Source organism: Chiloscyllium punctatum, chromosome 19 (genome assembly GCF_047496795.1).
Source record: "Chiloscyllium punctatum isolate Juve2018m chromosome 19, sChiPun1.3, whole genome shotgun sequence".
Lineage (NCBI taxonomy): Eukaryota > Metazoa > Chordata > Chondrichthyes > Orectolobiformes > Hemiscylliidae > Chiloscyllium > Chiloscyllium punctatum.
The window spans coordinates 66,956,865-66,970,787 of NC_092757.1; the positions used below are offsets into that span (position 1 = coordinate 66,956,865).

General features: G+C 38.6%; 1 protein-coding gene across 1 annotated transcript in view; it reads left to right on the forward strand.

Annotated features, from left to right (window-relative positions):
* Positions 1-1,624: 1,624 nt before the first annotated feature.
* vkorc1l1 (vitamin K epoxide reductase complex, subunit 1-like 1) overlaps positions 1,625-13,923 on the forward strand; it is a 53,240-nt gene continuing 40,941 nt past the window's right edge. The window contains exon 1 of the mRNA XM_072589584.1: positions 1,625-1,865. Within this exon, the coding sequence (XP_072445685.1) occupies positions 1,675-1,865 (191 nt within the window). The 5' untranslated portion in view covers positions 1,625-1,674. The remainder of the gene's footprint in view (positions 1,866-13,923) is intronic.

The following is a 13,923-nucleotide window of genomic DNA, read 5'->3' on the forward strand; positions in this document are numbered from 1 at the left end:
CTGCAAATATTTATATTATCAAATATGAAATTCTGCCTTAAAATTGTTATGGTTTAAAATTTTTTTTAAAATTGTACAACTTTAAAAATATATGAAAGTACATTGGGGTTTTGATAAACAGCTGAAAGAATTATGAATTAATGTGACAATGCAATTCTTGCACTGAGAAATGAATTGTATTTAATAATAAATTGAGAGTCATGGACATGGATATGTAAAACTGCAGAAATATAGGAAACAATTTTGGTTTGATAAGCAAATGACAGAACTGATGTTATTATGCAAACTTTCACTGAGAAGTGAATTACATTTAATAATGATGTGTGGTCAGAAATTTGGAGGATCAGGCTCATCAGAACCCACAGAACCCATGACCAGTGACATGGAATTTCCTAGGTGGACAATCAATCTTTAGTGAGTGATTGCCAACAATGACAATGATAATGAAATTGAGTCATGGACATGTTTTAACCTGTACAAAACTACAGAAATATATGAAACTAATATTGGATTTTGATAAGTAACCGACAAGTGATGTGACAGTGCAAATTTTTCATTCAGAAGCAAATTAAATTTAATAACATATTGAGGTAGGGGATGATACTCTGGGATTAGACTCATCAAACACACAAAGACTCACAGAATCCATAACCAGTGACATGGAAATTCCTAGGTGGACAATCAAACTTGTTAGTGAGTGATTGCTGGCAACAATGATAACACTGAAAGTCACTGTCAACACAGAAATTGGTGGAGAAACTCTTCAGGTCCAGCAGCATCTGTGGAGAGAAAGCAGAGTTAGCATTTTGAGTCCAGTGACATAAAGCAATTATTTTAACTTGTTTTCTAAGTTATTTTAACATAACTTATTTGACTGAAAGTCACAGTGTTGTGGACATGTACAACTGCAGAGATGTACGAAATTGCATTGGGGGTTTTACAGATTGGTGAAACTGATGTGACTGAGTCATAGAGATGTACAACATGGAAACAGACCCCTTGGTCCATTGTGTCCATGCAGACCAGATATTCCAAACTAATCTAGTCCCATTTGCCAGCATTTGGTCCATATCCCTCTAAACCTTTCGTATTCATATACCCATCCAGATGCCTTTTAAATGTTGTAATTGTACCAGCCTCCATCACTTCCTCTGGCAGCTCATTCTATAATATGCACCACCCTCTGCGTGAAAAAAGTGACCTTAGGTCCCTTTTAAATCTTTCCCCTTTCACCTTAAACCTATACCCGCAAGCTCTGGATTCCCAACTGCAGGGAAAAGACCTTGTCTATTTACCCTCATGATTTTGTAAACCGTGATTAAGGTTGCCCTTCAGCCCCTGATGCTTTTTCACCAAAAAATGAGTTTCAGAGTAAACTAACAGTGCACAAAGAAAAAGGAAAGGTTGCAAATTTAAAGTAAAGGGCATTACAAGGTGCAGGAGCCTGGCTGGGCTTTGCTGCACACACTGGTCTATGAATGAGGCTGGGGAAGGCAGAGCTCCTTCTTGAGGCCCCGCCCCCTATTGTTCCGCCCCTCATCGCCCCACCCCGGGCCGGGGGGGGCGGGGCTTGACGACACGGCGGAGGGGCGGGGTGTTGTGACGTGAACAATGTCCCGGGCTGGCCAATCAGAGCGCGCAACGTCTCGGCCTCAGCGGCAGGCAGAGGGGAAGATGTCGGCGCCCATCCTGAAAGTGGCGACCCCGAAATGGGAGAAGCTGGCCCGGGGGAGCGTGTGCCTGCTCGGGGTGCTGCTGTCCGTCTACGCGTACCATGTGGAGAGCGCCCGGGCCACTCAGCCCGGCTACGTGGCCATGTGCGACCTGAGCGAGCGGATGAGCTGCACCAAGGTGTTCGGCTCGAGGTGAGTTGGCGCTGACTTTGTGGAGGTTGTGGGCGAGGGGAAAGCGGGCGCTGCCCGGCCGAGGGGGTGGACAGGCCCCGGGCCCCGGACCCCGGCCCCCCCCGGTCCTCCCCTCCCACTACCCTGACAATCGGGGCTTGTGCCGGTTTCTGCCCTCCGTGTGTTTCGCTCCCTTCCATTCATCTACAATTGTGGATAGTTACTGTAGAGCTACAGGAAAAGGTCTCAGTCCCTCCCCCTCCAACCCAGAGATACAGACCGCTTTGGGGGATTGGGAGCTGGGTATTGGAATGGGAAGCGAGTGTGAGGGGGGGGGAAAAGGGAGGAGAAAGTGGCTTTTGCTGGAGGAGATGGTGGAGTCAATTGCACAGTTGTCACTGAGATTTCAGGCAAGCATGGTAGGCATGTGAGATGTTTGCACTGCACCTGTTTGAATGGTCCAACGTTTGCTGTTAGGCTTTTTGAACATTAGGCAATCTTTCTAACCTAGGGTTGTGGTTGGAGAGCATTTTTGAGCTTTGTCACACTGGAGTTAAAACATTGGTGGTCAATTATCTTACAAGTCGTGTAAGCAATTTGAGTTGTTGAATGAATTGAGATTTTTTTGTTAAAACCTGAATTGTTTTCATTGTTTTTTGCTATCAGTCTCCAAAATACATCCAGTGAGAACACTCTTGGTAACTGCTGAGGCACCCTGGTGATCAGAATATTTTAGGTGTTATCTTTGCAGTGTTGCTTTATTTGCAACACTTTCTCTTTGGGCCTGTTGAATTTTCAGGTTTTCTGCTATTGTCTGTTTTTGCAAATACACGATTCGTGCATCTGAACAGTGTTATGTAAATGTCTTCTAGTTTTACCTAATATATGTACACGCGATACAGTATCAGTTAACATATCCGATTGCATGTACTTTCATTATTTCAGATATCTTTTTATGCATAATTTTGCTGAGGATAGTGGTATAAGTCACTTCATAAACCTGCAAGTATGCTTAACTGTTTAGAATGAAAGGTGATCTGCCTAGAACCATGAGAAACAGATCAACAGTAACAGGTCTTCCAATTAAAACAGATGAAGATTTCCTTCTCAATGTCGTTCGTGTTTGGAATTTTGTTCTTTCTTCTCCCCACCTCAGGGCCATTGACACTTGGCATTTTAAATGCATTCAAGGCTAAATTAGACAGACTTTTGACTAGGGAGCTAAATATTTTGGAGGTGAGGCAGCCAGCACATGAATTAAGTGGCACAATCAGATCAGTATCTGATTTTATTTATCTATGGTGGAGCACATTCAATGGATCAAATGGTCACTCACTTATTTCTTTTGTTCTCCTGTATGGAATTGCTTTGGAGATGTATGGCAGAACTGTAGGGAATATTTGATTGAATTGACTGAGAGTTTTGAAGTCAGGCGTTTTCCATATCAGTTGAGCTCTGGCTCACTTGGCTTTTGCTGAGTGCAACAGATGATATTCCAGACAAGTATGATTTGCTAATCTACAGTTTATTGATATAATTTAAGGATTGTTTGAGATTCTGTTTAATTAATACAAGCTGGTAAGAATGCTTGGAGTTATGGAGTTTATTTAAAAAAATGTATTCTTATAATTTACAGCCAAGAGGAAGCAAGAGAGGAAGCCCTGGTTCAAACATTGGCATTACAAAGGTTTTCTTGACTGGATCATATGGCGCACAGTCTGCATACTAATGTGACATGGGTAAGGTGGCATGAAGTCGTGAAATTTACAAAAAAGCAAATGTAATTACAGCAATGAAGAAGAAAGAAACTTCTGTAATCAGTAATGATCCCATATAATAAAGTACATGCTTGTTGGGATAGGGAATATGGGCAGACCTTCAGTCTTCGTTCATAGTTTTCTGCCTCTCCCTTAATTTTGAATCATAATTTGTCCGTACTGGTTTTCTTTTAGGAGAGACTTCCATCATAAAGAACCCTTTTTCGAAAAATATGTTGGCTTATGGGATTTCAAACCTATTCCCACCTCTCAACATCACTATTGCTTCCCTCTATGCGGATGCCTCTTCAAACAAATAGTTACAAAGAGGTCTGTTTTTTTTTCAATTTCAGCTTTTAACCTAGAGCTCTGATGTCAGAAAATATGATGAGACTGGATGGAGGAGTTGGAGTCCTATAGGTAGCAAAGCTTCTTAAAAAAAAAAATGGAAATTTAATCAGTCTTTGGGTGAATAATGTTAATTGGTGATTCTACACTAATTATTATCCCCATTCGGCTCCCCGATTGCTGAGAATTTGATTATTTGAAGCATAATTACAAAAATGAGTGTTCAAGATATTGTTAATTCCAATGTATTCTTGAATAAAACTCTTAAGTTCATTTCTTGCTTCCTCATTGCTACGATTACACAAAAATCTCATGACTTTTGCCATCTTGTCCATCTTGTCATGTTAAAATGTCACAAAACCACACTCCTCCAGTCAGTAGACTGTGGTCACATGATCTTCAGTTTGTGTTTTTTTTGCACGTTATTCTGAATCCTGTTAGACATTCAAAGTTAGTTGTAGTTATCATTTTGAAATCTTGCCATTAATAGCATTTCTCTAACCAATGTTAATTTCATACATTTGCTATAATGGGAATGTTACTTTGACAGTAGTATTAATAGGTTTTACCACTATCATCTTGTCTGCCGTCATTCTGTAATTACTTTGTTTGTGTGTAGTGATGCTATCTTAATTTGAGAATTCTACATGCACTTTGATATTTTGTCTTTTAGTCCCTGCCTTTTGCCTTGGAAGGAAGATAATGCATGGTTTTAGTAAGATGATATCATGAGTTGTAAGGGCAAAGTACAAGCAAATAATGCACATCAAAATCTCACATTTGCTTCCTTTACAACATTGCTGCACTTGCAGAGACAATTGAGCTTTTTCAATGTATTTAGACTGTTTAGGAGTGGAAATGAATAATTGCTGCCTTAGACTTGCAAAGTCTCTTGTCTTAATGTTGCATTTTTAATTTTCTTCCTTGTACACCATAGGGTCCTGGTAAAGTAAGTGAGAGAGTCACAGTGGTGATACAGTTGTAGAAGAAATCTCAACTTCTAATGTGTATTGTCAGATATGGATAGGAGTTTGACCAGTACCGGAGCAATGCAATGTACAGAACAATGTAGTTAGTGCAGGTTTCAAAATTGCTGTGTTATTAAGATTTGTTTCTCTGGCATTTAGCAGAAAATGTACTCTTTATTTAGGCTTCAAAGTCTCAACTGCGATGGCAGTGTTGAGGATGGGGTAGGACCATTATCTCAAACTGGAATTGTAAATACTTGTATTGTCTTCTGTGTGTCGTCCGCCACCCCATATTTTAAAAATAATTTAGTATACTCCTCCATTCTAGTCATTCACCTGTTAACATAGAGACTTGTTAGAGAGAGTGCTTAACAACATGGTGTAAAAGTGACAATCTTGCCATCAAAGTCAGCAAAACAAAGGAACTGGTCATTGACTTCAAGAAGCAGAGTCTAGGGCACACCTCTGTCTGTATGATTGATGCTAAAATGGCGACGGTCGAGTGATGATCACCAACAATCTGTCCTGGTCCACCAACATTGACACTATGGTTAATAAATCATAACAAAGTCTCCTGAGGAGGTAGAGACAAATGAAATTTGTACATATGTGTAAAACTGTAACAATTTTTAATAATACACCAGAGAAAGCATTCTTTCTGAATGCATCAGTGTGGTATGGCAGCTGTTCTTCCCAAGATCAAAAGAAACTACAAGTTGTGAAAACAGCCTAGTCCTTCATGCAATCTTGCCGCCCAACCAGTGACTCTATCTATACTTCCTGCTGCATCGGAAAAACTATCAACATAATCAAAGACCACCCCCCACCTCAGTTATATACTCTCTTCCATCCCCTTCCGTCAGGCAGAAGATATGAAAGTTTGTGTACGCATACAAACAGGTTGAAGAACAGCTTCTTCCAGCTGTTACAAACTTTTGAAAGGATTTCTTTAATGTTAATATTGATCTCTCTCTGCACCTTCTTGGCATTGTATCCTGCACTCTGTTCTGTTACCTTGTTGCACTTAGACAGCACTATTCACTGTCCCTTGGTGCATTTGACCGTGACAAATCAAATTGTACTGTTTGTCCCTCCAACTCATACTTTCTTAAAAATTCCAATTATCTACAGGCTTTAACACAATTTTTCAGCATGTTTCTACTTGCCTTTTATTCATTTTTATATCTGAATACCCCCTTAACTTTTTTAAAAACAGAGGTACCTTTGGAGATGACTGTAATTTTGTATCTTTGATTATAACCTCCCATTTCAAATTTCTTCATCTTGTAAATATTTTGGAATAGCTTCACTAGTTTTTGTGGAAACTTGTAATTCAATCCAATAAAAATATTGAAGAGAAACCTCTTTACCCAAAAATGTTTAAAACTATCCGTTAAAGTACCTGTGGTGAACAATATTGTTGCTTTTAAGGGAAGCTGGGCACTTGCATGAGGGAAAAGGGAATAGAAAACTACAAAGTGTGGAGCATAAACAACAGTATGAATGACGAGACCTGGTTGTTACAAATTCTTTTTAAGACTCTGGATTAACCTGAAGTCGTCATGGTGACGGAGGAATGTTTTTGGATGCACCCACTAAATCCTGTAGAGCTGGTCAGGTGAATATGTAACTTCATTGGTAAGAAATCTAATCTTAAAAAAATAGACAATGTAATTAAATTTCTTATTTGCTTAGACTACCAAGTAGAAATAGTTCAACTTTGTTTTTCCCCCATGGAAAGAAGGATGAAAACACTTAAAAAGAACTATAACTGTTCCAAATCTGATTAAAGACTGAGTATAACATTTAAAATTGTTATAATCTTTCCTCTAAATTATGGAACACACTTTTTTTCCTTCAGTGTTCCAATGCTGGGAGCTTTAGAAGGCAAGGTATACAAATAAACCATATTAATTGTCATTGAATGCTGTTAAATGCTCAGCAGGTCTGACAATATCCATGGTGCATGAAACAGTGGCCGCTCCAGATTGATGTTTATTGATTTGGAGTGTTGACCCTTTCTGTATCTTCAGATGTTGATAAACCTAAGTATTTTGCTATGATCTTGTGGTGCATTTAGCCTGCAGGTTAGGGGACCTTTTGGGCTTTTCTGGGTTAACTTAACTCTGACTGAATGTTAATTAGGATTGCTACTGTTGGCCAAAGTAATATATTTTGAGGTGAAAAGCTGATGGTGTTTCATTGGCATCTCAAAGGTTTACAGCATTGAACTGATCGTTGGCTGGAAATGTGCACACAAGGCAAGAACATAATATAATAAAAAAGATTAAAATACTGCAGGTATTGGAAATCTGAAACAAAAAGGAGAAATTCGGGTTTGGCAGCATTTGTGAAGAGAGAAACAATTAATGTTTTGAGATTGATGTGACTTAAGAGCTGAACTATTAATTTATTCAAAAATATAGTACAATCTTTGTTTTGTAATAAATTATTTTGTGTTTATTAAAGAAACCTGTGATTAAACTTTTCCTTTTTAATTTAGATAAAGCAGTCAGTAAGTGGATGAACCATGAAGTCACTGGATCTGAGACACACAGTTCCCTCAGTTGTAACAGGGCTTGGTGACTTCTTGTCCTCATCATTTTTCACATCTAGTTATTTTAAAATCTTCTCTCCTCCTCCAGTTATACTGGCAGGAGCACTGTCACTAGCATAGTTCAGGTGTGAACATTGTTAATGGTACAAGCCCTCAAATTTCCCAGTTCAGTTTTCAAGTGCCCATTAAGTGGAACTCACTGGCCCCAAAACATTTTTGAACTAATCACTCCTTTTCTTAATCATATATCCTATGACAACTTGCACATAGTTTAATGTCTGGATTATTACCTTTTTGAGGATCGACTTAATTTGACGTTTAGTTTCTTGTACTGACTGTACAGAATGTCACTGTATCCTTCCCATTCCCTCTGTAAGCTTCTCCCCTATCCTGAGCAGATATTCTTAAGTCTGGCATCAAGCAAGTAAGACAGCCTCAGCTCTGTAAACTACGTCAGTCCCTTATGACTGCTACGTTGCTTTCCCCTCAGTTGAATGCCGTTTAGTACTGTGGTGCTAACAGCTTTGTTTAAAAAAAAACCTCTGGCTTGTTCAACAATCGCAAAGGCTGATGCTTCTGCACTGTCGTCCTTTAGGTCCCCTTACCTGTCTCAGCAGCAGCTTCACTCCCCTGTCCTTGACCATGGATCAAATTAGAATGCTCCTATCCTTATGGGTGTAAAATATTCAGGTAACATTCCGACTTGATGTGTCTTTAACTTGGCATCAGCTCAATGACTGCATTAAAGTTACTTGAACACTTATTGCAGCTGTGTTTACCCTGGATCTCTCATTCTCTCAGAAGCTCCCAAGTGCTGTAACTGTGACAAAGCACATCGTTCTGTCAACCTTAATGTATTTTGCTGAACCACTTAATTATTTTAATCATTTTCCTTTTTTATATGTACGTATAATTAATCTCCAGTTCCTTTACTATTTTAAATTTTAGCAATAGAATGGACTGTAACAACTTGGCCAGCTGTTTATCAGCTAAGTTGGAAAAAGCAAGAGACCACATCCTTCTCTGAAAATCTAAAATCTTTCTCCTGAAATACTCACCCAACTCTCAGAGCTCTAGTCAAAGTTGCACTTAGTGCTATGTCATATTGAGCTGTCTGTCCTGAGTATGAGTATGCTCAGCTCCAGGTAGAGAGAAATGGTTAAGTTGATTTATTTTTTATTAACAGCTGTTCTTAAGTGGGCAGCTTGCCTTTTCCTGCTTAAGCATAACTTGTAAAATTACATCTAAGTTACATGTTAAAAACCTAAACTTTTTTTTTTATTTACAAAGTGATTCAGGTTTTCCTCTCTCTCCCAACTCTCGGGACTCCCCTGAAAGTCACACTTGGTGCTTGTAGCTTACCCAATCTTATTCACCATACTTCATGCATTCATAGTAAAGCCATGTTTATCACCGTTCTTCTCTATCTTTTTTAGTATGGAAATATTTCAGTTCTTGTACTGTACAACACTTCACTTTATGTACTTTTTTATTCCTGTTTGTTTGTTTTAACCTCTGGGTTGGTGCTTTTAGATTAGATTACGTAGTGTAGAAACAGGCCCTTCGGCCCAAACAAGTCCACACCGACCTGCCAAAGCACAACCCACCCAGACCCATTCCCCTACATTTACCCCTTCACCTAACACTACGGACAATTTAGCATGGCCAATTTAGATTAGATTAGATTACTTACAGTGTGGAAACAGGCCCTTCGGCCCAACAAGTCCACACCGCCCCGCCGAAGCGCAACCCACCCATACCCCCACATCCACCCCTTACCTAACACTATGGGCAATTTAGCATGGCCAATTCACCTGACCTGCACATCTTTGGAGTGTGGGAGGAAACCGGAGCACCCGGAGGAAACCCACGCAGACACGGGGAGAATGTGCAAACTCCACAGTCACCTGAGGCGGGAATTGAACCTGGATCTCTGGCGCTGTGAGGCAACAGTGCTAGCCACTGTGCCGCCCAGCCAATTCATTAATGAAATCCATTATAACCCAACAAATGAACCTTCCCATGAGGATGTTGGTGGCAGTCCTGTTTCTGTGTAACCTGTCCGTTTTGAACAGATGCTACCTGCCTAAGAAATGATCCCATTGTTCCAAGAATCTGAAGTCCATGCTTCTGCATCATACTCCAAATTGCACACTGATGCCCCTTAGTTTTCTATTTTGCCTCTCACTCCTGTATTGTGCTGGGACTCGTACAGAGGGTAGTACCTTTGGGATCCAATCCCGTGTAGTTGAATAACAGCATCAGCTTGGCCTACAACCATACATTTAAATAATGATATTTTGCTTTTCCAGGTTTGCATTTTGTTTATTTGAGACAAAAGCAATTTATTTTTTATAGAGTACTTTAGTCATAGTAAAGCATTCCATTGCACTTTAAAGGAGCATAATCACATGCCATGTGGGACTTTAGGATAGATGACTGAATGCCTGTTCGCATTGTTGGGCTTTAAGAAATATCTTGAAGGATGAAATATAGACATTTAGAGGCTTAAGGAGGGAACTTAGGACCTTGGTCGCTAAAGACAATATTCGCCAGTGTGGAGCAATTGAAATCAGGGATGCTAAAGATGTCAGAATTAGGAGGCTAATGTGAAGCTGCAAATCATTTGAAAATGAAGGCAAGAATTTTAAAATTTTGTTGCTTAACTAGATGTCCTATAGTAAGCAGATTGATGAATGAATAACACTACCTGCAGGCTATGATGCAGGCACGTTTTGAGTTTACAGACATGTGTGATGGTACAAATGTGTGGTTGTACTTAGGGGCCAATTGTTATAACAAGGTTGCAAACTATTGCATAGTTGTCTTGCAATGGGAGGGAGTCCATTACTGGAGAATGAAGTTTAATGGGTGTCAAAGCTGGTGGCTTTGTGAGTTGGAGGAAATTTCTGATGTGCAGTACTGGATGTTGAGCAAAACAAATGACAATTTATGGATGGTTTAAAGTCAATACAATAAACATTATAATTAAACTGGCTGGATTAGATTAAGTTGATGCCATGTCAAGTTTGGCTGCATTTTAAGTGATAGTTATTAGTACATCACTTGAGAGAGACTTTTTTTAAAAAATGCATGACTTAGTGCATTTTTGTAAAAATAGAAAGATAATCTTTGTCTCAGCTTGACGCAGACATAGCTAGCTGAAAATGTAGATATCAAAGTAATTCAATGCCATTTAAATAATAGGTATTTAACTTGGAAATTGGTGGGTCAATTCTAATTATAAAATTTAAAGTTTGGTAAAAGTTGTCGACTGTCTCCTGACAGTATGAAAATGCAGGCACGTCAGTCCAAATGTGGCTGTGTGATTATTTGACAAATTGTAACTGTTGCTTGAGAAAGACCAGTCCCCAGCTTACATTGATTTTTTTTTCTTTGTTTGTGATTTAAAAGAAGACCAACTGTAACTACTGAAAATGCTTTCTCTCTTCCTGCGTCTTGGTTCTCTGTACGTAGTCACTAGTTGAGAGCATGGAAAGGCAGCTTGCTCTTCGCCCTGTCTCAGTGTCTTTCCCTGTGGAAGAGTAACTAGTCTCCACTGTCATCAAAAATGCAATGGTCATTTTAATAAATGTCTTTGTAGCATTGTCAAAATTGCAAACTTTGGAAAATTTAGTTTTGTGCTGGACGGAAGGATCAGTTTCTGTGCTGTATATCTCTGACTTTATCTTTGTTTAAATATGCTAATGTGGATGAACTTTGGAAAACAAACTTTGAGCTTTGCAAGCTGTAGAAGAAAATGTCTATGGGTTTACAGTTCAGAATCTAGTCATTACTTCAATTGCTATTGGTAAAACGTAAAATCATGAAAAAAAATCACTCAGACCCTTGAGCTGTCCCTCTAGTCAAAATGGTCATGGTTGATCAACTCTGTTTTTCTCCGTACAACTTAACCTTGGCTAGAAAATTCTTACTGATTTTTCGATTTAGTTATTGATTCAGCTTACACCTGTTTTCTGTGGGACAATCTTCTACATGTTTTTTTGTATGAAGTGTTTCTTAGTTGCTCTCCTGAATGGTGAATGTAATGTATGGTTGAGGTCCCAAGATGAATTATTGGAGGCCATAACTGGGCACTTCATTTCAATTCAAGTATATGGGTTATCCTCACTCTTACTGTCTTTTTGGTCTTCTAACCATGTCAGCCATTTATGTCCAATTCCATTAACTTTTTAATTTTAGCTAACAATCCCATCAGTAAGTCCTTGTCAAATGATTCAGAGGATTCCGATAAAATGACAGAATGAACATTATCTACCAGATACCCTGCAAAGACTGTAGAAAATGCTAATAGGACAAACAGGAAGAAAACTGACCACACGAGTGCATGAACATCAACTCGTCACTGCCAAACATGACCAGCAAGCACTCATTTCCAAACACACAGACAACGAAGGGCACAAATTCAACTGGGACGATGTAACCATCTTAGCACAGGTAAAACAAGAGACCCACCAGAGAATTCATTGAAGTCTGCAGTCCAACCAGAATTTAATCAATAGACACGTTGAACTGGACCCTGTATACAAACCACTCAGATGCAGAACTAAAAGTACCAACAAACAGAGACATATAAATACCAGGCAGGACCGACCACCAACACCTTATCAAAGATGTACTGATGATGTCACCTAGTGAGGCGACAAAACATTTGCAGAAAAACACACCAGCTTGACGAACGAATCCACGACTTAAAACAACACCTTTAAATTTCTTACTGTGTCTTCTATTCGAGTTAGTTACTTCAAAAAAATTAAGTACTTGAAATGTTTCCTACACTTCATAAGTCTATAATAAAAACAGAAATTGCTCAGAACTGTTCTGAGGAAGGGTCTCTATGGAGGCTGTCACACTGGCTGAGCTTTTCCAGCAATTTCTGTTTTTATTTCTAATTTCTAACATCCACAGTTTATTTTCTTTGTAAATCTATGTTGATGCCCTCTAATCAGCTCAAATTTCTTTTAAATGCTCAAACAGGCCATCCTGAATTATAGATTCCAATAACTTCCCTATTCCAAATTTTGACTGTCAGATCTGCAGATTCCTGGGGTTTTTTCTGTCTGCTTTCTTAATGAGTACGCTTACAATTAACCCGTCTTTAGGGGCGGTTTCAACATCAGGAGAGTATTGAGAGATTACAATGAATGCAATTTCCTTTGGATTTGGGTTGAAACGATCAGAGCTTGGTGATTTTTGTCAAGGCTTTGGTACCATTATTCTTTTCTAATTTATATATTAATGCTATTAACTTTAATGAATTCTAATACATCCTGTGTTGGAATGTCAGGTGTATTATCCCTTTTCTCTATTGCAAAGATTGATGCAACACTTATTTACAATTACCAGTACATTGTTTTAAAGGGCCCATGTTATTCTTGATTTATCCTTTTCACTTGTGCTACAATTGGCAAACATTTTTATATTAATTTTATGCCCTCATTTATTTATATATTCCATTCTTTAAGTCTTTATTATTTTTGTCACTTTTTTTTAAAATTGTGCATCAAGTCTTCCAGTCTGCATTGACTGTTCTGTGCAGTTTTGTGTGTTCCTTTCTTTCTTTTTGTGTTACCTCTTGTTGCTTCTGGATGGTTTGTTTGGGAAACAGAACTCTTTTGTTTTTAGTAAAAATAGTGGTTGTATAGGAATGAGTGTAATGGAGTCTAACAATTTGACGAATAATCCATTTGAGATAATTCTACTAATTCAGGGCCAGCAGGAGGTGTTCAATATGAAAGTGTTGCATCTGACCATTTAGCAGGCTGCTAAATTACTGGCAAAGCAATTATGTACTGAAGCAATATGTTATTTAGATTAGCAAATGTGGGGGGGTGGATTAATAGTTACTTGTATTGAAGTGAAGAAATGAGTATCAAACTGGAGGAACAAGAAGCAAATATTTTACAGGAAAATTTGTAGAATAGAAACCTGATTGCCAAGGAGACAAGAATGGGAAATAAATCTATTTGAGTAGAAAGGAGACAGTGGGAAAGTATTGCAGTAAAAAATATTGACCAAGCAGTCCATATTTGATATTAAAATAGCTGTTGTCACCAAAGAAGGGTTGCAATTAGTCAATATATAATTAGCACAAAGATTAAAGAGGGTTGTTATATTAGTAAAGGTAGATTATAGACTTTCAAATTGTGGAAAGGAAATGAAGCGGAAGTGCAGAGTCAAAGGGATGAGTAGAAAAAGATAAATCTTGTTTAGATTTGGGTCATCTAGGCTTTACAAAAAAAAAGGGAGTGGAGTCATTAAAATATGTCCATGACTACTTTCTCATGTGCTGTTAGTCAGTTTAAGAGGTGGAGGTGTTGCTTGTTCTGATTTGACCATTTGCTCAATATAATTACTCATTCTTTAACTCATGGCAGATACTGTTCACCTGTCCACACTGTTCTGGCTGAACTGTATTGTCCAGCATT